Source organism: Coturnix japonica, chromosome 2 (genome assembly GCF_054131305.1).
Source record: "Coturnix japonica strain WE chromosome 2, WE-NBRP24, whole genome shotgun sequence".
NCBI classification, from domain to species: Eukaryota; Metazoa; Chordata; class Aves; order Galliformes; family Phasianidae; genus Coturnix; species Coturnix japonica.
The window spans coordinates 93,092,926-93,114,517 of record NC_140664.1 but is presented as its reverse complement, the minus strand read 5'-3'; the positions used below and the strand labels follow the sequence as shown (position 1 = coordinate 93,114,517).

The 21,592-nt window shown below is 38.3% G+C and overlaps 1 protein-coding gene across 8 annotated transcripts in view; it reads left to right on the top strand.

Annotated features, from left to right (window-relative positions):
* MOCOS (molybdenum cofactor sulfurase) overlaps window positions 1–21,592 on the top strand; it is a 203,749-nt gene that overhangs the window by 151,297 nt on the left and 30,860 nt on the right. For all 8 annotated transcript variants that reach the window (XR_014942898.1, XR_014942899.1, XM_085538097.1 and 5 more), the window contains 3 exons: window positions 1,045–1,244; window positions 16,369–16,485; window positions 19,072–19,518. Coding sequence is in view for 6 of the 8 variants with exons in the window: in XM_085538097.1 (XP_085394223.1) it covers window positions 1,045–1,244; window positions 16,369–16,485; window positions 19,072–19,518 (764 nt within the window). In the remaining 2 variants the exon portion in view is untranslated. The remainder of the gene's footprint in view (window positions 1–1,044; window positions 1,245–16,368; window positions 16,486–19,071; window positions 19,519–21,592) is intronic.

The window sequence follows — 21,592 nt, the reverse complement described above, 5'->3', positions numbered from 1 at the left end:
TCGTGTTCTGTGGATAAATTACTATTAAATAAATCATATTGTTATACCTCTGCTTAGAAGATTTTTTCTTTCCTACCCAGTAGCTGTTCTCTTGTCAGTGGTTTATTCTGGCTATTCCTCATCCTTTCAGATTAGGCATATTCTCCCCAAATGACTTATTTTGTATCTGAAGCTTATGTTTTAGCTTCCCGTAGCAAATTAAAATATTCCAGAGATCATATATGACCATGGTGCGTCATCCCACAGTGTATCTGAGAATGAGAAGTCATTCTGATTGGGACACCTAACAGAGATGCAGCTCTCTCGAAAAGCAGACTTGTAGGGGTCTCCATCTGCCAGGAAATCTGTGCAGTCCTCTTTCCCAAACTGCTCAATGTAGAAAAAATAAAGAAGCAAAGAATGACAGTATATTCCTTCTTTATGTTTTTCCAGGCCAAATCATCTCTGGAAAACTTCTCTAGAGCAAATAAATAGCATGGGTGCAGTCAGTGGGGTGTTCACATCCTTTTTCTTATGTATAAAAAATCAGGCAACCAAACAAAACAGAACAGGCTTAGAAGAACTTTTTTATTTTTTCAATATTCAATTAATTGCTTGTGGACTGAGATTTGTATTTTGTCATTTTATTAGAATTTTATTATTTTTATCTTAGACATAAGTTTGCTTTTCTGTGCTGCATAAGGGTTGATACCTCATTCTTACAATCTGCAGAGTGAAACCTGGAGCAAAACCGGCTTTTCAAATTAATAGTGCCAGAAGATAGTGATATGTGCATGCTGGAACTGTCAGTGTTGTAATGCACATGAATCCATTTCAGTTTAACTTTAGATTTCTACAGTAGATTAACTGTAGATAAATAGTGCAACAGGAGCTTTTGTAGGAGGAGAGAAATATTTTCAAACTGTATATTTCTTTAAAAGAACCAAGTCGTGCTAGTTTTGTGCTAGTTGCCTCCCAGTTGCACTGTTCTGAAAAATTTACCTTTTTTTGTAACATTTTCATAAAAATAATGTATCTGATATGTACACACACTTTTCTTTGCAGGTGGAATGGAGAAAATAAAACAACATACCTTTGCATTAGCTCACTACACCTATACTGTGCTGTCTACCTTAAAATATGCCAATGGGGCACCTGTAGTACGTCTTTACAATGACACAAATTTCAGCAATCCAGATGTCCAGGGTCCTATCATTAATTTTAATGTGCTCGATGAAAGTGGAGAAGTGATCGGCTTTTCACAGGTATGTTCATCTTTTCCCGTAACAGAGTGTTCAGTCTGTATCTTAGGTATATATCCAATGAGTTATTTATCCTAATGGAAATGTTTTATCTGTCATTGTCCCTTCTGAGATTTTTGTTTCCTTTCTTCATAGCACTCCATAATATATGCACACCTTTTTTGAAGCAATGGAAAGAGAATCTAATAAGTAATGTCAGCACAATGTAAAGTGCAGGATAACAAAGGACATATCTTAGTGATTTAATACTCTACACATAAAAAGTTTGAAAGTTGTCTGTCTTACCAGGATGTAAACAGGCAAGGCACTTTGGTTTCACTTCTCCTTTTGCTTCTAATAATTATGCTATTGTGATATTACTGAGAAAGCAATTAGTAACCAATAGGGTACTTTTATTTAAAAGTTGAATATTCAATATGAGGACTACAAGTGATATTCAAGCTCAAAATTCTTTAAACTCCGCGTTTCTCTGTAGCTTTCTCTAGTCTATATTTAGCAGCTATTCTCAGTATTGGTAATAAAATTTTGTGAAACTTGCTTCCCACTTTCCAGTATTTGTTTATCATGTGAGAAACTGGCCATAATTGTATATGACCACACACCAATGTAGAAGCAGACAGTGGGTAATGTAGGGTAATGCAGCTCATGTAATGTGATGTAGGTAATGTAGTTTGATCAGGAACAGAAGCCAGAAAAAGCACAGTGCTCTAGTTCAGCTAAATTATTCTGTTTATTGCATGCCTCTTGAATAAGTCCACACATCAAGTTCACGACCTTGATTTCAAGTTTTCAATAACTGGTAGCAGCTCTGCAAGCAGTACTTGCATAGTTGGATTGCTCCTGGAATGGAACACAGAGAAATGTCTATGAGAATATGTGGGGAGATGTATATCTACATTGGGGAATCAGGTGAAACAGTTACTTGGCAGCCTGACAAATGGAGTTTTGAAAACTTTGTAAAGCATTTACTACACTGATGAACATGGAAAGGGCAAAGAAGCAAAGTAAAGAAGCTCTTTTCTCTATACATCTTATAAAAATCACTGGGCTGTATTACCAATCTCAATGATTAGCCAAAGATCAGTTCCAAGAATTTCATACTTTGGGAATCAATTGGCCATTTATACAACATTGCGTATGTGTTGCAATGTTTAAAGAAAAACAGTGACATTAACACTACTGGGTTAGTAAAACACTCTGTCAGCATCCTGATTTTGCTTCTGTCCATTGGTTAAAAGGAAAGCCTGTATTTGCACTTCCAATTTTCACTGTTTTATAAAAAAGATAACTCTTGCCTGTTTTACTGTTTTAAAAACAACTGTACCCTTAAATAAGCAATGATTTCATAGTCTTCTGCCTTCATTGTGCTGGTTGGTTACAATGGGTTCTCATAAAAAGCTTTTTATTGATCTGCATCATCTGGATTGCACTATTCACCACATTGTCATCATTTCTGGCATGAGTATATTGAGTGAAGAACTATAAAATTTTCAGATACATACTTGTCACATCTGCACTGCCTATTGGATTACTTTTTTTAATTAAAATAATATGCAATTGAATTGCTTTCAGAAATTTACAACCAGCACTATTATTTCCAAAGCTATACTGTGTGTTATATGTATAAATGGCTTTTCTATGGAATTAAATACATTCACAGTCATCTTATTGCAGTTATGGGGGAGAAAAAATGTCTACTCTCTCTTTATGATGACAAAGAAAATTTGTACGACAGAGGGCAAAATTCATCAAACTGACAGCGTAATCTCATCGTCATTCATATCTGAGGCACTACTTATATACATCCTTAAAATTAGATAGGTTTATTCAAATTAAAGCTAGATCTAATACATCTATTAATTGCGTTTAGTATGTGAAATGTAGTTTGCTCATGTCTGTTATCTGCACATTCCCATGGATTCACTATTCAGTCCAAATGTCATCTAATGGAATTAGAAGAACACAGTTTCAGAAGACTCTGAGAAAACATTTTTAACGAAGGGAAAATTGGATGACATTTCTATCTGACATACCTACTAGTAGATACCAACTAATGACTCCAAATGTACTTCAGCTAGTATATGAAAAGAGAAATGACAGAATGTCCTATCTTTTATGGATGATATCCATCTATAATTAATTACTTATAACCAGGCATCCAACCAAATCTATTTATCTTCCTGACAGGCAATTGTTATGTGACCATTGCCTAGCATGGCTGGACATTAGCATTTGGTAGCCTGAAAAGGACAAACTGACTGATATTAGAGAAGGTACTATGCTGAAGTTTGGAGTAATTAATTCTCGCTTCTATAATTAGTGTTGGTGTAGTCTCATCTTGAATATTGCATGCATTTCTAGGCTTCACAAAATAAAATTGATGTTAAGGTACTTGAAAGTATCCATAGGGGGGCAGCAAATCTCATGAAAGGGCTGAAGGGTATGTTCTTTTAGGAGATGTTGAGGAGAAGAGGAGGCTGGGAGGCAGTCTTACTGCTCTCTGTAGCACCATGCTGAGAGAAGGCAGAAGGAAGATTTGGGCTCTGAAGTCATCGCTGATGGCAGGATGCAGGGAAAAGTTTATTTGGTCAAATGCTGGAACAGACTTCCTGGAGTGTTCAAGTGTTCAAGAGGCATTTGGACTGTGTCTTCAGTCATATGCATTAATTTCTGGTTAGCTGTGAAGTGGTCAGATAATTGGATTTGATGATCTTTGCAGGTCCTTTCCAACTGAACTCCTCTCCCTTCTCCTTTATTCCTTTCCCCTCTTCTTTCTCCCTGCACCAGTGGTATCCTGGGGCGCATTAAAAAGAGCGTGGCCAGAAGATTGAGAGAGGTTATCTTCCCTTCTACTCTTCCCAGGTTAGACAACATCTGGAGTACTTTGTCCAGTTCTGTGTTCCTCAGTTCAGTGAAGATAAAGAACTTCCAGAGAGTATCAAGTAGAGGACCACAAAGGTAGTTATGAGCCTGGGGCATCTCCCTTATGAGGAAAGAACAAGAGACCTGGGGCTGTTCAGCAAGGAGAAGGCTGAGAGGGTATCTTAACAATGCTTATAAATATCTACAGGGCAGGAGTGAAGTGGATGGGGCCAGATTTTTTTTCAGTGGTGCTGAGTGACAGAAGAAGAGGAAATGGGCACAAACTAGAAGTAAACTGTTTTTACTTTGAGGATGATAAAGCACTGGGACAGGGCAGCATTTGTGGAGTCTCCTTCTCTGTAGATTTTCAAAACCCACCTTGATGCTTTCACATGTCATCTACTGTAGGAAAGCTGCTTTAGCAGAGAGGCTGGATTCAATGATCTCCAGAGTTTCCTTCCAACCCATACAATTCTGTCGTTCTATGATACTATAATTCCATTCCAAACGTTTCAGATTGGCAGGAAAAACTTTCAAAATAGACAGTCTTCAGAGGATACCAAGCTTATGTTTAAGCCTGAAGATTTACATAATTTACATGATATTCAGAACTATGAGCTAAGTCCAAGATACTTAGGATGTGAGAGGCATGCAGTGAAATACATGACATTTAGCACTGCCACTGAAAATTAAAACAGGGAAAAAATCATGTCCTTTATCTCTGTAGCATTTTAGAGGAAAACTGTTCTTACTGACTACTATTACTGAAATCCATTTTTCATTCTTATGAGTGTAATTCACCTCAGTTAACAAGACTGTGCCTCAAAACATAAGCATTTGCAAATTGCATACACTGCATCAGCTGTGCTAGTAGGAAATAGCTATGGTCTCAGAATCATCCTTGAATAAAACCTTTTTTGCATCCATCAAGATCAAATGAAACAATTTCATTAACACAAGAAATGAGACGATGCTGTGATTGCAGTCTCAATAATGGCATCATTTTTTGACAGCTTCTTGCCCAAATATTTATGACACAGAACATGTAGACATTAAAAGGTGGTAAGGTGGGAGTGAAATAGTTAGAGAAGATGAATTGTTCTTGGTTTTTCTTTTAGCTGTTTCTTCATGATTGTTGAAGGCCATCACTGTTTTAGAGTATTACATTTGGAAGAGCTATCTTTGAATGCTATATGTATCATTGGTTTAGTAGATGGCTTAATTACTGGTTTAACTATTTTGCTCTAAATGGTAATTAAAACAATTAAAGAAAAGGGACTGGCAGGCTTCAAATATCAATCGTCCTTCAAAAGCTTTTTCTTCTGTTTTTTTTTTTGTGAAGAAATATTTCTTTATTTAGGAATAAAACTACTAAAGTTTTGAAATCTCCATAAGTCTATATTCTTTTGGCTCTAAAACTACACTAAATTTCCTTCTTTGAGCTGCACCAAACTTCCCTTTGAGCTCCACCATACTTCCCTTGGAAATGATTTCCTGCAGTAAAAAGCTGTCTTTGTAGTTTGCTGTTCATATTAATTTATTCGTGAAATGTGTTGGGAAGATATCTGCGTTCTTTGAACATGTACTGCCTGTTCTTTACAACAGCATGTCTGCCGTTTATGTTGTGTTACATTTGTGCCCAGGTTATGAATAGGGGTTAAACTATAACAAGCCCAGGGTGTAAAGATGGACATTATACCACATGTAAAGATGGTATTTAATACCAAACAGTTTCATCACATATATACTTGCCTGGTTCAGAATGGATAATTCTCCAGCATTATAGCTTTTGCTCTTAATGAATGGACAGGTGACTAGCTGATGCTTTGGAAAGTGTAGGACGAGAGTCAAAGGACCCCTGCTAAGTCAGAGGTACAGGATGAAAGCGGCAGGATTGACATTAATGCAGTAAGCTGCCGATCTCCCATTTCCTTGTAAGGCTTCCAGAAAAAAAGGGGGGAAAATAAATAAATAAATAAAGGAAGGAAGAAGAAGAAGAAGGAGCAATTAGCTCTAGACATTAAAGAGATTTTATGGTGTCACAAAAGTGGGGTCATATATATATATATTCAGGGATGAGCTAATACTGCAGAATTCTAATGCGGCAAATCACCATTTATTTATAGTGAATTTTTGCTATTTTCAGCGTATATGATTTTATAAATATCCCCAAGTTCTTTCCGTCTCTGAAACACTGCTTGACAGCAATGACTCAGCTTCAGTTTGCATCGTTGCCATCGTTTTATCAAAATCTTGCATGTATCTCCGTGACGTGTTTCGATTTCTGAAGAGGAAATGGAAGAGCTGGAAGGGAACATTGACTTGAAACAACAAACATAAACACAAAAAAAAAAGTGGATTTCATAAAAATGAGGTCAAAATGTGGAATGGTACATACATCTCCACTTGCAGATCTGAAAAAAAAAACCACACCAGCTCTGCCATGAGGAGTTTTTTGTGCTAACATTATTTTAAGTTTTACTCATAGTTCTCAAAGGAAAGAGCTTTCTGTTAAATATTCTTCGTAATATAGATGGTTGCAGAGTAATTTCAGCAACCTTTCACATTTCATCCTGTAAAGTCAGTTTGGGAGCTGGAAGAGGGGGAAGGGATTAGGGCAGCGATGGGCAGATGGAATTTCACCTGAAACATCTGTTCAGTTTGTTCTCTGGGGAGCTCTAGCTCAGTCACACCTCCCAGTTTTGTGTTTTCTGCCTCACTGAGAAATACAAATTCTTTTAACAAACTTTTTCTCTCTTCCCCCTGGGTTGCTGAGAAGCTAGCTCCCGTAGCTTTTATTTTCCACAATACCTGCTTTGCTGGATGACTGAGGCTCACCTGCAAAAATTTTGTTGGCATCCACATATGCCTGCCATGCCTCCTAAAAATCCTGTTAGGAAGGGAATGAGCATCAGTCCATTAGGAGTCCCAGCCTTCCTGCCTGCCATTTCACACTTGTGTGTGATAGACAAACTGCTATAACAGGAATCAGCTGCCAAAGACTATGTAAACATTTTGCTTCTCCTAGGGAAGGCTCTTCAGCAATGCTGCATATGGATGAGTTTTGGCTCTCAGGCTTGAGAACCCTGCTCAGCTAGATTATGATCAGCTTTGTCTAGGAGCTTGCATTAGTATGTCCTTGCTCACTCCCATCAGCACAGATAGTGTGAGGGGAGAGCTAGACTTTGAATTTATCTTTCTTCATCCATTTCCCAGGGAAAGCCTATCAACACATATCAATGGATAACTTGCAGTGTGTGTCCCTGCAGCACAAATCTGTAGTGCAATCTGGTGACTGCTCTTATTATGGCATCTGCCCACTGTCTCACCCACTTTCTTTCTATTATTTCCACCTCCCTTGAGTTAATGTTAAGGGTAGACTCACTGTTGTTTTCTTCTATTTTGTTGTTTTCTGACATTCTGAAGTGTAGAGCAAGGTCTTCCATTTGAAAATGTGGCACCAAATCACTTACTTAGACATAAGAAGAGCCACAGAGGATCTCACCACTGCACCATGCCTACCCTGTACCCTCTTTCTTTCACTGTTGACATGCTAGTTTAAGAAGAGGGGGAAAAAATAAAATAAAATATAAAAAATGAGACTCCTCTTACAAACAGCAGTATTTGTTTTCTTTTTAACTCTATTTATCCTTTTTTATCCAAGACATCCCACAGCAGTGAATTCTCTTGTAAGTAGTTTAGCAGCCAAGTGAAAGTTACTCCCATGATTTGAGATGTGAATGGGGAAAAACAAGCGTTAGCACTATAGGGACCATGAGAGGTTATCCATCTCATTATGTGCCAAGACAGGATCATCTTAATCTGAACCTTTCCACAGCCTTTGGAGGCTGAAACTTAGCTATGTTCACTGCTGCAAAATATATCCCGATAATGAACCCAAGTTCCTTGCAGTGCAAACAAAGTTGTCATTTTTGTAAGCATTGGGTAAAGGAAAAAAAAAAAAAAAAGAAAAAAGAAAAGAAAGGTGAGTTTGGACAGGAAAGCAGAAAAGTAGAAGTGAGACAGAGGACATTTGGATAAGCATTCAGAAATATAAGCTGGCTAAGAGACAGCAATGTATGCAAATAAATAGAATTTACTCTGTCTTTTTGTGCTCAGGCCTTCAAACATGGGTAATATGGGACAAAATGGTGAGAGGGATGATAAGAAATGTACATAAAAGTAGTTGCTCAAGGTAGATTTAGTGGCCAGAGAAAACTCTGGTTGTACCTTTTCATCACATGTACACCTTCTTTGCTTTCATTCCTAAATGTTCTATTTTAAGCTTTTCCTTTTTCTTCAATGATATTCTAAAAAACTGCTTAGCTGGACCCACATCAGTATCCAAGAACCTGGCAATGGGCTGCTGATATCTTCTGCTTCTGCTGAAGTCTTTCTGAATCTTGACAGATTCAGTACCTGTTTTTCCCACTTATACAATTATCTCAATAGCACTTTCTAATCACTCAGGAATTAAGAGAAAATAGGTCAGTATCATCATTCATGAAGTGGCAGATAGATGTGTATAAACACACTTCTGGATGTATAGATATTCATATAATTACTTAGGTACTTGATTAAAGGAACCATGAAATACTGAAGAAAGTATATTTCCTGAAATACTACTTTTTATATCTTAGACAGAACGCTCTGCTTCTCTAGTGGACTGGGTCCACTGCTTTGTACATCTGTACAGAATTGGAGCAATGAGAATACAAACATTAGAAGAGTGAAGAAAAAAGAAGCTGCAGCATTTCCTTAGAACTGGAAGCTGTTACTAGCTCAGTTTGGTCAGACTGCTGGCTGGAGTCTGGTAGTAGCCATCTGACCTGGTTGCCTGGTCTGGAAGTTCATGCTGTGTCCTTACAGGAGAAAGTAGGTTATTGTTAAAAAGCAAGGAGCAATAATTTCTACCATACTTAAATTTTGAGTTCTTTGTTGTTCTTCAAAATCTAATCTTTGTAATTTTCCTTCCCCCCTCTCCCGCCCCCCCCCCCCCCCCCCCCCCCAAATTTTACTTCTTTTATGTATAGTAATCAGTGTTGCAGCTGGAGAAGTGCAGCCTTTTTTAATTGGGGGCCAGAGAAAATGGAAATCCAGCACTTGTTAATTCTAGTTAAGAAAGTCTGCTCAGGGATAGTCAGATGACCCTGACTTAGTTACAATAATGCATTTAGAAGCATATCCACTCATTACATTAATTTTGATGACTCAGGGAAGGAAAAGTGTTCTTAACATGCTTAATGGGATTTTTGGCCTTCTTCCCAATAGCTATCTAAAAATGACTGGAGTGATTGCTCACTATCGATTTTAGCTATGGATTCAGGTATTGATTTCAGGAAGCTGGGGACAGTGGATGAACCGGTGCAATAGAATGCAAACAGAATTGCAAGAAGTAAGATTGCTGGGAAGATTCCTGTTGAACCTCCACTAATTTACTTGGTTCTAACTAGTTTTCAATTGTGTTGTGGATGTCTCCCAAGCAGGGAGATAGTAGAAATGCAACAAACCATAACGGCATGTCAGTAAATGGAACGTGATTACTTCAGACTGGCAAGAATTGCCATTACAATCTTGTTCTTTGCTTATGTTTGGTTATGAGGTAACAGTAACACAGCATTGAGCACTCAAAGACATACCCTTGCAACAAGGGTATGGCAGTACAGCAGACATTCTCACTGAGCTAGGTAGAGATTTACTGACTGAGAGTAAGGAGTTGATGTACTTGAGAGATTCAGTGTGATAACTGCAAGTCTGTTTTAATAGATAATGAGGCTTCTCTTGTTGAGGAAGTCATGGCAGGGTACAAGTTGAGTTGCTTTTTATAAGATCTCATTGCAGAGGGGATGAAGGCACTTGTGAGGTGGTATGCTTAAAATTGTGTACTGCTATACTGCTCACCAGAGCTGGTCAAGGTTAGAAAGCTCCATGAAAGCTTAGACTGAAGATTTTGCCTGACACCACTTCTCTGGAGTACCCTTGCATGTTGCTAAGGAAACTGCAAAGGAGATAAAAGAAAGATGCTCACAGTTGTTCAGATGGCAGAATCCAAGATAAATGAGGGAGGCTAAATATTTTCTCACAGGGCTAAACTGTGGCTCTAAACTGCAGACCTTGTTACGCAGGAGAGAAATGTGAAAAGAAACCCCATGGCAGCAGGAAGAGGACTGCACTTCTGACAGCCTCTGCTGGATGCTTTTTTCTAGATTTTAATAAAAGCAGATCAGCTACCTTTGAATGAATGCTATGTCCAGTTTCAGCCCAGTCTGAATCCTTTGAAGACAAGGAGAGCCTGGCTCCACCTACTCTATTACCTTGCTTGCATCTCCCTGCTCCCTTCAGAGAAATTCTGTATAGGAACCTGTATGGTCGTAATTAGAGCAATATTTCAACAAAGGGAAATATTAGTATTTTAACCCCATAACCTCCCTGTGTGGTAAGGAAGCAGTGTTGTTGCCATTTGCAGGGAATAAATATAAACAAAAGAAGATTTAAATGACACAAGAAAAGGAGAAAAAGACTGGGGATAGTTTCAGCTGGGGCATGAATTTAATCTATGTTTCTAAGAGACAGTTTCCTACTGACAACATGGAAAGCTCTGTTGAAGTCAGGATTAGAAATATGCAGAAATCTGTTTCTTTGCTTTGCTTTTCTTCCTGGAACCTGTCCTTTTCTGGATGTCACTTTATCAAAAGGGTTTTTGTTATCACTGAATTAAGTTTTAAAAAGAAAAGAAGACAAAATATGATTGACTGGGATGACCAATGAGAACTGAGATGCCAAATGAGACATAACTAGGGGGTTTTACCTACTCATCAATCTATTCAATTTCAGTAGCTGGATATTAGATTCCCAAAGTTGATATGTGTTCCAAATAAGCCCATGCCCTAAATCACTGCATGCAGGGCACAAAAAGCTGTTGAAAAAACGTGAAGTCATCCATTATGAATCAAGACTGTGTTTCATTTCTTCCTTACAGTCACATAACTCACGTATCTGGTAGTTTCTTGATCTCAGGAGTGTAAAGTTCTTGTTACTCCTTTATACATGGTGGACCTACAATTTATTATGTATGTGGCATCTTCTAGGAGAAAATTCCTGCAGAATGGTAAACCACATATTCCAGATCATCCAGAATTTTCCCATCATCTGCAATCATGACTATTATTTGACTTTGTTTTAGAAACCAGAAGATTAAATTATCACATCAACAAGAAAGTTCTTGAAAACTTCTCACTTCCATTATCAAGACACTCAGTTTGGCAATCTCGGTAGATTTCAGTATCTCAGTCTAATACATTACTGCTGTCTGCTAAGGAGAGAGTGATGAATGTGTGTAGACTGAAGAAAGATTTACATCCCCATACCAATTTGTTTAAACCATTGTTAACAACTAAAGACACAGTCAGCAGCAGAGGATCAGCTTCATCAATACCATGAAAACCTGCCTAGGTACAAATTTCTTCCTTGAGATAGCAAAAACAGGAAACCATGCAGTTAAACCAGTTTAATGATACTGTAACTCAGCTAAAATGCTTTTTTCTCCCAACTAAGTTATTTCAAAACAACTACTTATATATGTATGCCTGTGTATATGTATATATTCTGACCTACTTCTTATTAAATTGTATTAAACAAGATTAATTATGCATTTGCATCAGCAACCACATTTTACAGTCTAATGCTAGATGACGGAAGGAGCTAGCTTACTTTCTCTCCAATTCCATGCCATGAATCAGTGAATTAATTTACCAGTAGATGTGGAACACAGTGTCATGAATCTTGTTTTATAAGCAGCCATCAGTGGTGTGCAGTGAAATTCTTCTAATGAGCAAATCCATCAGACAGGCAAACTCCTCACAAATGTGGTCATTGCAGGAAGTAGAATGAGAAGTCCCAGTCCCAATTCCTGAGTAGCAGCACCTGCCACTTTGGAATTAAATGATTTTGTTGTTTGGTGGTTGTTTGTGTGGGTTTTTTTTGGAACACTTCATGACCTATTATAAAAGAGTCTTTTATTTGTGTCAATAATTATGATACTCATTAAAATAACGCTTGAAAAACAGCTACAGAATTCGAACCTACAGAAATGATTTCAGCAGAGATTCCTTCGAAAAACTTTGATTTTGTTAGTTAGAAATAATGCAAAAAATACATGCTATTTGTAAATCTTTTCTATCACTTAGTGTGTATCTACCTGCAGTAAGAGCATCATCCTCAGACTTATTGCAGCAGAACCTGAAGCCAGTGAAAGGCTTGCACCTTGCAGCATACCTCTAGAGAAGTCCTGAAGGGAATGGATAGGAGAAGTCAGACACTTGGCAAAGACAGAGGAGTTACTGGTGCAACAGCGTGAAAAAGAATAGGAAGGCAGAACACATGAAAATCTGATTTCTGTTCATCTTCTAAGTATGAAAAATAGCCAATAGGAAACTGCTGTAGGACAGTACACTGAAATGTTAAAAATAAAACCCTCTCCACCCCCTTTTTTATTTTTATTATTATTAAAAAAACATATAAATCAATTCTAGTAGTGTTTGAAGGTGAACATTTGGTCAGTGTATCAATACTGAAGGCTGACTTGCTGAGGACAGCAACTGTGCTTTAAAACAAAAATTCTCTCTGAAACAAAGACAAGTAATTTAAAAATTGGTTTAGATGGACATTATTCACGTGTGTTTGTTAAACTCAAAGACCAATACCTGGAACTAGGAAAAGAACTTTTTACTTGTCAAAAGTCAAGAAGGTCTGACATGAGGGTGCTGGAGCATGAAGCAGCCTACAGGGCTTGGCCCACAGCAAACAGCTTCAGAAAAAGTAATGAGTGCCAAGGGACTCTGAGGGACAGAAGAGACTCCAGGATGCTGTGATGGCTTAACTACCAGATCTTCACTGACTGAAAATGCTTAAAAAAGTTAAAATGCTGTAAAAATTCTGCATGTATTTTGCACTTTAACTGTCATCATTAAGCTTTGAAAAAACAAGGCACAATGGTTCCAATTACTAGACTCAGAGAACCACCAAGGCTGATGATTTGAATCCATAACTCTGTGTACATACCATTAGTACCATTCATGCTTCTGTGCCTTGTTGATGAACACGTTCCTGGCTCCCAAACGCTTGCTGCCATTGTTAGATACAGAGCTGAAAGCATCATGCTTTATTTCGTAAGCCTGAGTTCCATACCCGTTATTGCTCCTTATGGCAATTTTAGAGATGTGCTTTGTTTAAATAAGCTTTTCTTCATTGAAATAACTGTAACAGATGTTTTATGTTCTATTTGTTTTGCTCTGTGGTAACACTGTGGAGAGAGATTAAATTAACTCCCCACACAGAATATTTCTAGGGTGGAACTAAAGAAGGTACAGCATATGTCCAAGGGACAGTCAAGCATGTGTTCAAGGGACAGATATATTGGCAGTGCTGCTTATGCTCATTCTTTACATGGTTTCATTGCTTTCAGTAAAAAACTGTGCATCCTGTCACCAAGATCTGTGGGGCATCTGTGTGTGTTTAAGCCTCACATTGATGATAATGGAACTCAATTAATAGTAACGCTTATGACTAACTTACCTTTGTTCTCCTGAACATTACTTCCCTATATTCTCCTAACATTCGTACATTTTTATGTATCAATAATCTTTGTCTACTGTACAGACTAATATACATCATAGTTAAAAGTGTTATCAAAGAAGGGTTATTGGGTCATGTCACATATTTCTTAACACTAGGCAAGGTCAGAATGAAATTCTGAGGCCTTTATTAAAGCACAGTAATAATTTATTTGACAAAATGTAAAAGATTAAAAAAATAATAATAATCTTGTTAAGAATTCCTTGAAGCTAGGTCATGGAAACTTCATTACACTGCATACATTCGGATAATCAAGGCTGCCCAGCAACAATTCTTCAAAAGAAAAAAAGAAAAAAACAGCATTAAAAAGATATTTTCTAAGCTTTTTGAATACTGAGAAAATAAATCCAAACACTGTACAGTCTCAGTAGTGAAATATCTGTCATGATTTTAGCCTTGCTTGTCATCATTAACAGAACGATAGATCCACCCACGAGTCACCAGCACCATGACAAACCATGTTATATCAGAATGTAAACTTTTCTCATCTAAGTGTAAAAAGAAGTCAAGAAAATGTCACTGTTCCCAGACTGAAGTCTTTTGACAGCACAAAGTTAATGACACCACAGCAATCTTTCTCAACAGATGACTTTAGCTATAACTTTGATTTGAGAAACATGCTTTGAACATGGTTTATTCTCCAAAGCATTAATCACAAAAACACTACTTGGGTCTGATTCTTTTCTCTGCTTTCCAAGTCTGGTTATTTTTGTTGTTACTCTTTATGAGAGCTGAACCATTTTGAACTGAACTAATGGGGCAGAGCACATTTAAGCATGAGCAGTAATATCTTCTGCTCCATAATAGTGTAAGATTTCTTAGAATGTGTATACAGTGCATTTTTGTGTGGAGTATCTTGTGTCCCACACACTGAATGCTTTTAGCTTGAACTGCATTTAGCAGAACTATACACTGCTTAGGTTTAATTATTTCAGCCTGGAATAAATTCTAATGAATGGCTTAGTTTTTCAGGCACCCAAGATAGTGAAATTAAGGGTGTTCGGTAGCTCACACAAGCAAACTCAAAGCTGTCAGAAGGCTGACATTGAAAGGCTGGCGATCTCAGAAAACTGGAGACAGAAGATGGGTTGTGTTATACAGCTGGGACAGTCTGGAAAGTGCTCACCAGTAACCAATGTAAAGAGAATTTATGTTTAAAGAACATAAAAGCTAACAGAGTTTAAGCCACCTAGAAGAACTAGATTGAATGTTTCCACTGATAGTTCAGGCAAGTAAAGCATGGGCTGACAGCTAGGGAAGTGACTGGTCTGAAATGGTAAGCACTTCCATTCCTACAGCTCTGGGTGCTGCTATTCTGCATGTAGCCTTAGTTGTCTGACAGGAGGACTGTTTTTCTGGCATATGAGTCCCCTCAAACTGTAACATGCTTATTCTTAGGACCCTGAGTTTCCCAGTTTGCAGTAGAGGAACTAAAGCACAGAGAGATTAACCACAGCTTGTGTGTGGTTGTTCTGGAAGTAAGGGTTAGATGTGCCAATTGGATGTACCTTTCTGACCATCTGTCCTTTTTCCAAGTCCTGACCAGGCCTATTCATCATTTGTTGTCGAAGAAATAACTGCCAGTATCTATACCTGCTCAGTTATCATTAGCACCAGCTGTTGTTGCTTTTTCAAATCAACATAAAGTGTGTTCAGATCCCTGCTGTGTGCTTCCATGGTTTCTGAACTGTGCTAAGAGGATCCCCATGGTGTGCTTCCCTTGTTTCTTAGCATTACTATGAATCCTTGACAATCTGCATTTCTTCTCTGTAGGGCCATCTAGAGAGCCGGTGCCACTCTCCCATTGCATCCATATCTGCTTCTCCCTCTGAGGCATATAAAGAGAAGTGCCTCTGTTCTCTTTGCACATCATTCACTCATGCCAGCTTGTCATCAATCCCTGTATTTATGCCCATTCAATATTAAGTAGATGGTATAACACAAAATAAGCATAGCAACAGGAAAACATTCATCAGTGAGTTGGTAGACTGGGTGGTCATGTGTGGAAAATTGAAGGAAGCATCCCAGTGGAGTGCCTGCCTAATGAGGTGTTATTGCTTGGTGAGGGGCTGATTCGTCAAGCGCTTGTATGCCACAATCACTCTGATATCTTCATTTTCTGTAATGAGGACTTACAGTTTCAAATTTGTGTTGAGAAAGGTTTCCTTCAGCTAACAGAAGAGGTGCCCCAGGCCTCACTCTTCCTGCGGTAGGGGCAGTTATAGGTGATAGTTCCAGCCAGACCCTAAATGGCACTAAGCTGCAGACCTATAATTCACATTACCAGTATAGGTGCTCAGATTTAAAAGTAAGCATGTGTGCTGCTTTTAGAAGGATCTGTGTCTGAACTGATACACTGTGTGTGTGCTTAGTGTGTACATTATACCCTTCTCTTAGTGCCACCGTAATTATCTGCTTCCATCATTGTTTTCTTTCAGCTGAAATAACAAGGCTGAAAAATCTTCAGTGCATATGGGAATGCTGACAGCTACAGTCAGTTGTTAATAATTTAGAGATGTGGTTTACCCCCAGTTGATTTGTACCCTTTAAACATTGTATATTGCTTACCACAACTTTTAAATGTCTGTCTTTTGTTCTTCTTTTATGTCTTATTTCCTGTTGAATTGGGAAGGTGGAAAAGATGGCCAGCCTCTACAACATACATGTCCGCACAGGTTGCTTCTGTAACACGGGAGCCTGCCAGATGCATCTGGGCATAAGCGATGAGGACATCCAAAAGAACCTGCAGGTTAGTTTCTGACTGAGATGATTTTATGATACACTGACCGTGGAAAACACAGAAATTCAGTGACCTAGGCTATCAGTCCTGAATTTAACAAAGGATGGGAGATTTTAAGGGGAGAGAAGAAAATCTAGCCCTAAACCATAAAGAAAATATAAGTAAATAGATAGACAGATAGTTAAAGAATAAAGTCATTCCATCATGTGCTGTGTTTTTAGTGTCCCCAACTTTTAGAATTAAGGTGAGTTTGATTTGCTTTCTCTGATTCAACTCAATTACCGTGTTAAAGATGAAAATGAACTTAAGTTCAGTACATTGAAACATGGTGTTGAAACAAAACCATTTTATGGACCCAAAGCACTATACACTGTTTTTATTTCATTCAAGAATACGAAGGACTGTGTTGCATCATTTAGGCTGGTATCATCTAAATATTACTGAATATTTTCACCAGGTTTAGCCCAATGAAAAACCCATACTTAGAGAAATCTTTCATCTTCCAGAAGTGTTATGATGAGGTAGTACAGTCAGACAGTTATTTTGAGACATTCTCATCAGCAAAAGGTCTGAGTTATTGACAACATTACTGTGCAGAGGAAGAGAGCTTTTATTTACATTATTTGCATATATGCTTTGGTTTTGCCTTTTTTTTTTTCCACCCAGAAAGAAAGCGGGACTTATATTCATTGAACAGTAGCATTTCTTGCTTGAAAAATACCTTCGCTATTCAGAAATGCATAAATAAATGAAATTATGGGGGATAAAAAACAAACAACCTTCTGTGAAACTTAGAACTAAATGCCATGTCCACTGTTGAGCTAATGTTAGGTGAGTGATCAAAGGGAATTTCTAGCTTATCTCACTGGAAGTGAGTGGCAGTGTTCATTGATCTGTTTAATTGATGGAGAAACTTCTGCTTCAACAGATATTTTTGCATAGTGCACACTTTATGAAGGGCATATCAAATGGGAGGAAATATGGACATCGTTGTTAAGGTATTTGAGGGCTTTTTCATCAAAGCTTTACCATGAGTTAAAACCTGTATTTTTCAAAGGAAGTAATGTTAGGGGGAAGGGCCCTTTCATATGTACTGAAAGCAACAAGTTGACTGGATCAGCAAGACAGATTTATTGCAGATGGCCACAATGAGGAATACTTGAGTGGAGAATGAGGTTGACTGACAGAACTCAGAGGGTTGTGATCAACTGTGCAGAGACCAGTTGGAGACCTGTAACTAGCAGTATTCCTCAGGCATTGATACTGGTCCCAGTCTGGTCCAGTATCTTCAGAATTGACCTGGATGAAGGGATAGAGTCCACCCTCAGCAATTTTGTAGATGATACAAAGCTGAGAGGAGTGGATGACACACCAGAAGGCTGTGCTGCCATTCAGAGAGACCTGGACAGACTGAAGCATTTGGCAGAGATTTGCAGGGAAGGATCTTGGTGACCTGGTAGACGACAGGTTGATGATGAGCCAGCAGTGTGCCCTTGTGGCCTAAAAGGCTAATGGTATCCTGGCATGTGTTAAAAAGAGCAGGGCCGACAGGTTGAGGGAGGTGATCCTCTCCTTCTATACTGCCCCAGTGAGGACACATCTGGGGTACTGTGTCCAGTTCTGAGCTCCTCAGTTCAAGAAAGAATGGGAACTTCTAGGAAGTGTCAAGCTGAGGACTACAAAGATAGTTACAGGCCTGGAGCACCTCCCTTAAAGGGAAGACTGAGAGACTGGAAGATATTCATCGTGGAGAAGAGAAGATAGGAAGACAGAGGGGATGTTGTCAATGCTTATGAATATCTAAAGGGTGGAAATCAAGTGAATGGGGCCAGACTCATTTCACAGTGGTCCTCAGCGATGGCGTAGGGCAAGGGGCACAAATGGGAACACTTGCCATTTGATATGAACCTAAGAATAAACTTTTTATTGAAGAATAAACAACTTTTTTTTTTCTTTCTGGGTGACACAGCACTGGAACAACCTGCACAGAAAGGTTGTGGAGTCTCTGGAAATATTCAGAACCCATCTGGATGCTTTCCTGCACAACCTTCTCTAGGGAACCTGCTTTAGCAGGGGGTTGGAGCATATGATCTTTAGGGGCCCCTTCCAACCTCTACGATTCAGTGGATACGCCACTGATTATATAAAATAGAACTGTTCTGACCGTGAATATCGACAAAACTCCCACAGAATTCAGCAGTCTAGTGGTTTGGGCACCTATCTGAATGTAATATCCCAGTTCAAATCTCAGTGAACTATGCAGATGAGACTGGAATATATCTGGAGACTGATCTTGCTAACAAGCTATTCTGGCACATGCAAACACTTTCTTGATGTAAGTTTTTGAGAAGATCCACTTGCCTTGGGGTAGAATAGGACAAACATCTCAAAACAATATTTTTCCTTGCTTGAGTAGCTATTAGACATTTGGGATTTTTTTTCTCCATTCTCTGTATGTATTCATGGGTTAAATGTGTATTTCCAAAAATGGGATTTCAGGTTAGAATTAACAGACTTGTGAATAACTATGTAAGGTAAGAGGGAAGTAACGCAGTCTGACATAATAGCTCTGTTTTTCTTCCTGTTTTAAACTAGGCTGGCCATGTCTGTGGAGATGACATAGACCTAATTGATGGACGTCCCACTGGTTCTGTGAGAATATCCTTTGGTTACATGTCTTCTTTTGAAGATGCGCAGACCTTTTTGAAATTCATCATAGCCACAAGGTTCTCCAAGTCAGATGCTGAGATTCCCTTTCAATCCTCTGCTACACAGCTGACAACAGAACCTGCCCCAGATGACCACTCTTACTTTAACGACGCCAATAAATTGTTTCCAAGAATGCACATTGCAGATAGAGAACATAGGAATAATCCATCTGGAACAGAGAGGACTGTCGGTTGGCAGCCACCGGAGTCTGAGTCGGAAGGCCTTAGAGCAGCTCTTTCTGAGGTTGCTGTGCCAAACATTAAAAGGGGAGACAAGCCCATTACTGTCACCAACATTTACCTGTATCCAATCAAATCCTGCTCTGCATTTGAGGTATATACCTTAAATTATTTCATCCCAAACTATCAAACGTGTCAACCAGGAACAACATGTGCATTAGATATCAGGTAATAGTATGTGGGTGCCCATTTTTCCATTTCTCCAATCTCCTGGATCGAGCCCTGCCTGCTAAGGCACTTTGAAGGATTTCCAATTAGACTGAAATTACAAAATGCAAATGAGTCTTTGCTTTCCTGATGCCCATCACAGAAAAAAAATCAGCATATAATATGCAGTTTGGGGAAAAATAAGTTAAAAAAAAAAAAAAAAAGTTGGATTTGCAAAATTTGACTAAAATATAATCAAATAATTAGTATGCTTTCACTGAATGACATGTGAGGGACTTGTAGGCATTGATGGGTAGGCAGCAATTGAGAAATAACTTGATTAACATGTTATAATTGAGAGGAGGTTGATTTACATTACAAAGAAATGTTATCATTAAAAATACATTTGCAACAGAAATATGACATTTAAGTGTTGCTGCACTATTTGAAAGTTCACTCTTTGAAGATTTTAATTGCTTTTTTGCCAAGTTAATAATATCATCACCTTAGCTGTGACTTTTTTTTTAAAAATAACGCGTGATGAAATAGGTGTGTGGCCCACACATGACCTAGAATATGTCCCTGCTTAGTACCATACTGGGAACTGATTTAATGAATGTCAATAATGGTATAAGTTTCCCTGTGAAAACTTGCTGGTGTAGGTCACTGTCTCACATATGGATGAAAACTGGGGTCAAATCCAGAGACAAATCACCTGCTTTGAAAATATGGATTCTCAGCTGTTCTGAAGAGAAGAGAGTGAGGAATTGAAGCAATGTCTACTGAAAGATCAACAAAACATCCGCATTTCTAAACTTGGTTTGCTTATGATGTTTTTAATTCAGAGTCACGGTCTTGAGCATTAAATGAGACCTGCACAAATAATTTTCCACCCTTTATTAACCTCCCACTAAATCAAACCACTTAAAAATCAAAGTAATCATGTGAGAGTGTTTTAACCTTTGTTTAAATGTTGCAGTTATTACAGCTATATTGCAGAAGCCCACTACAGAAACTGCTGAAATGTGTCTTAGCAGTATTTGGGTCCCTTTGGGGTCAAATTCTATTTTTAACATGCAGGCTGTGTTACGGGATACATACCGCAACACTCAGTGCCAGGAAGGCTTTGAAGTAATTGTGCCCAGGAGCAGGTAAACCGTACCTCAGTGTGAAAGACAGCTCTTGTTTTCCCAAACTGAGCCAGTTTTCCTCTCTTCGTGCTCTATGAAGGGAAACTTCTCTAGGTAATAAATTCATAAAAAGCTGGTACTCCCTGACAGACAGAATTGCAGTTTTAATGGAGGAGGAAAATCCCCATGCATAATTCTTGTGCCAGGTATGTGTTAATGGGCACAGCATGAAAGCAGAATTTGTCTTACCTGACCTTATCCCTCTAAAGTTAGGTATTATTCTGTAAGCAGGAAGAGATGGATAAGTCATCATAAAATAGGCATTTGCAGTAGGAAAAAGGAACTGTTCCTAGATATTTCTATCATCTCTTTGACTACAGCAGGTATCAATGCTACTTGGACTGGATAGGTAGCAGCTATTACTAGGCAATTTAAATAGTTTAAAAGGGCAAATATTAAATTTGGAGCTGTATGAGGTTTAGGTTTTCATGCCTAAAAATATTTTTGAAGTCTGGTGTATTCTGATTTGATATTTTTTGGTAATGAAGCATCAGCTGTATTAAAGCCCAGTAGCTAAGCATCGTCACAGCCTGTACTGCCAAAGGGTAATGCCCAGTGAAATGTATGCTAGCTATAGTATACAATATTCAAAAGGACTGAAACTTCACTATGGATAGGATGCAGTTCTCCTCTTCTAAGAACATGTTTTGTACATTTCTATTTAGTCCATAGAAGATTACAGTAGAAGTTGAGTTAATGGATTTGATTAAAAATGGATTTCAGTGCATGAGGAATACAGGCCAGGAAGTGAAGTTGAAAGTATATTGAAACATTCTATGATTTTCAATACTGAAGTAAGCCAGAAAAGAAAATGTGTTTGCTTATGTGATC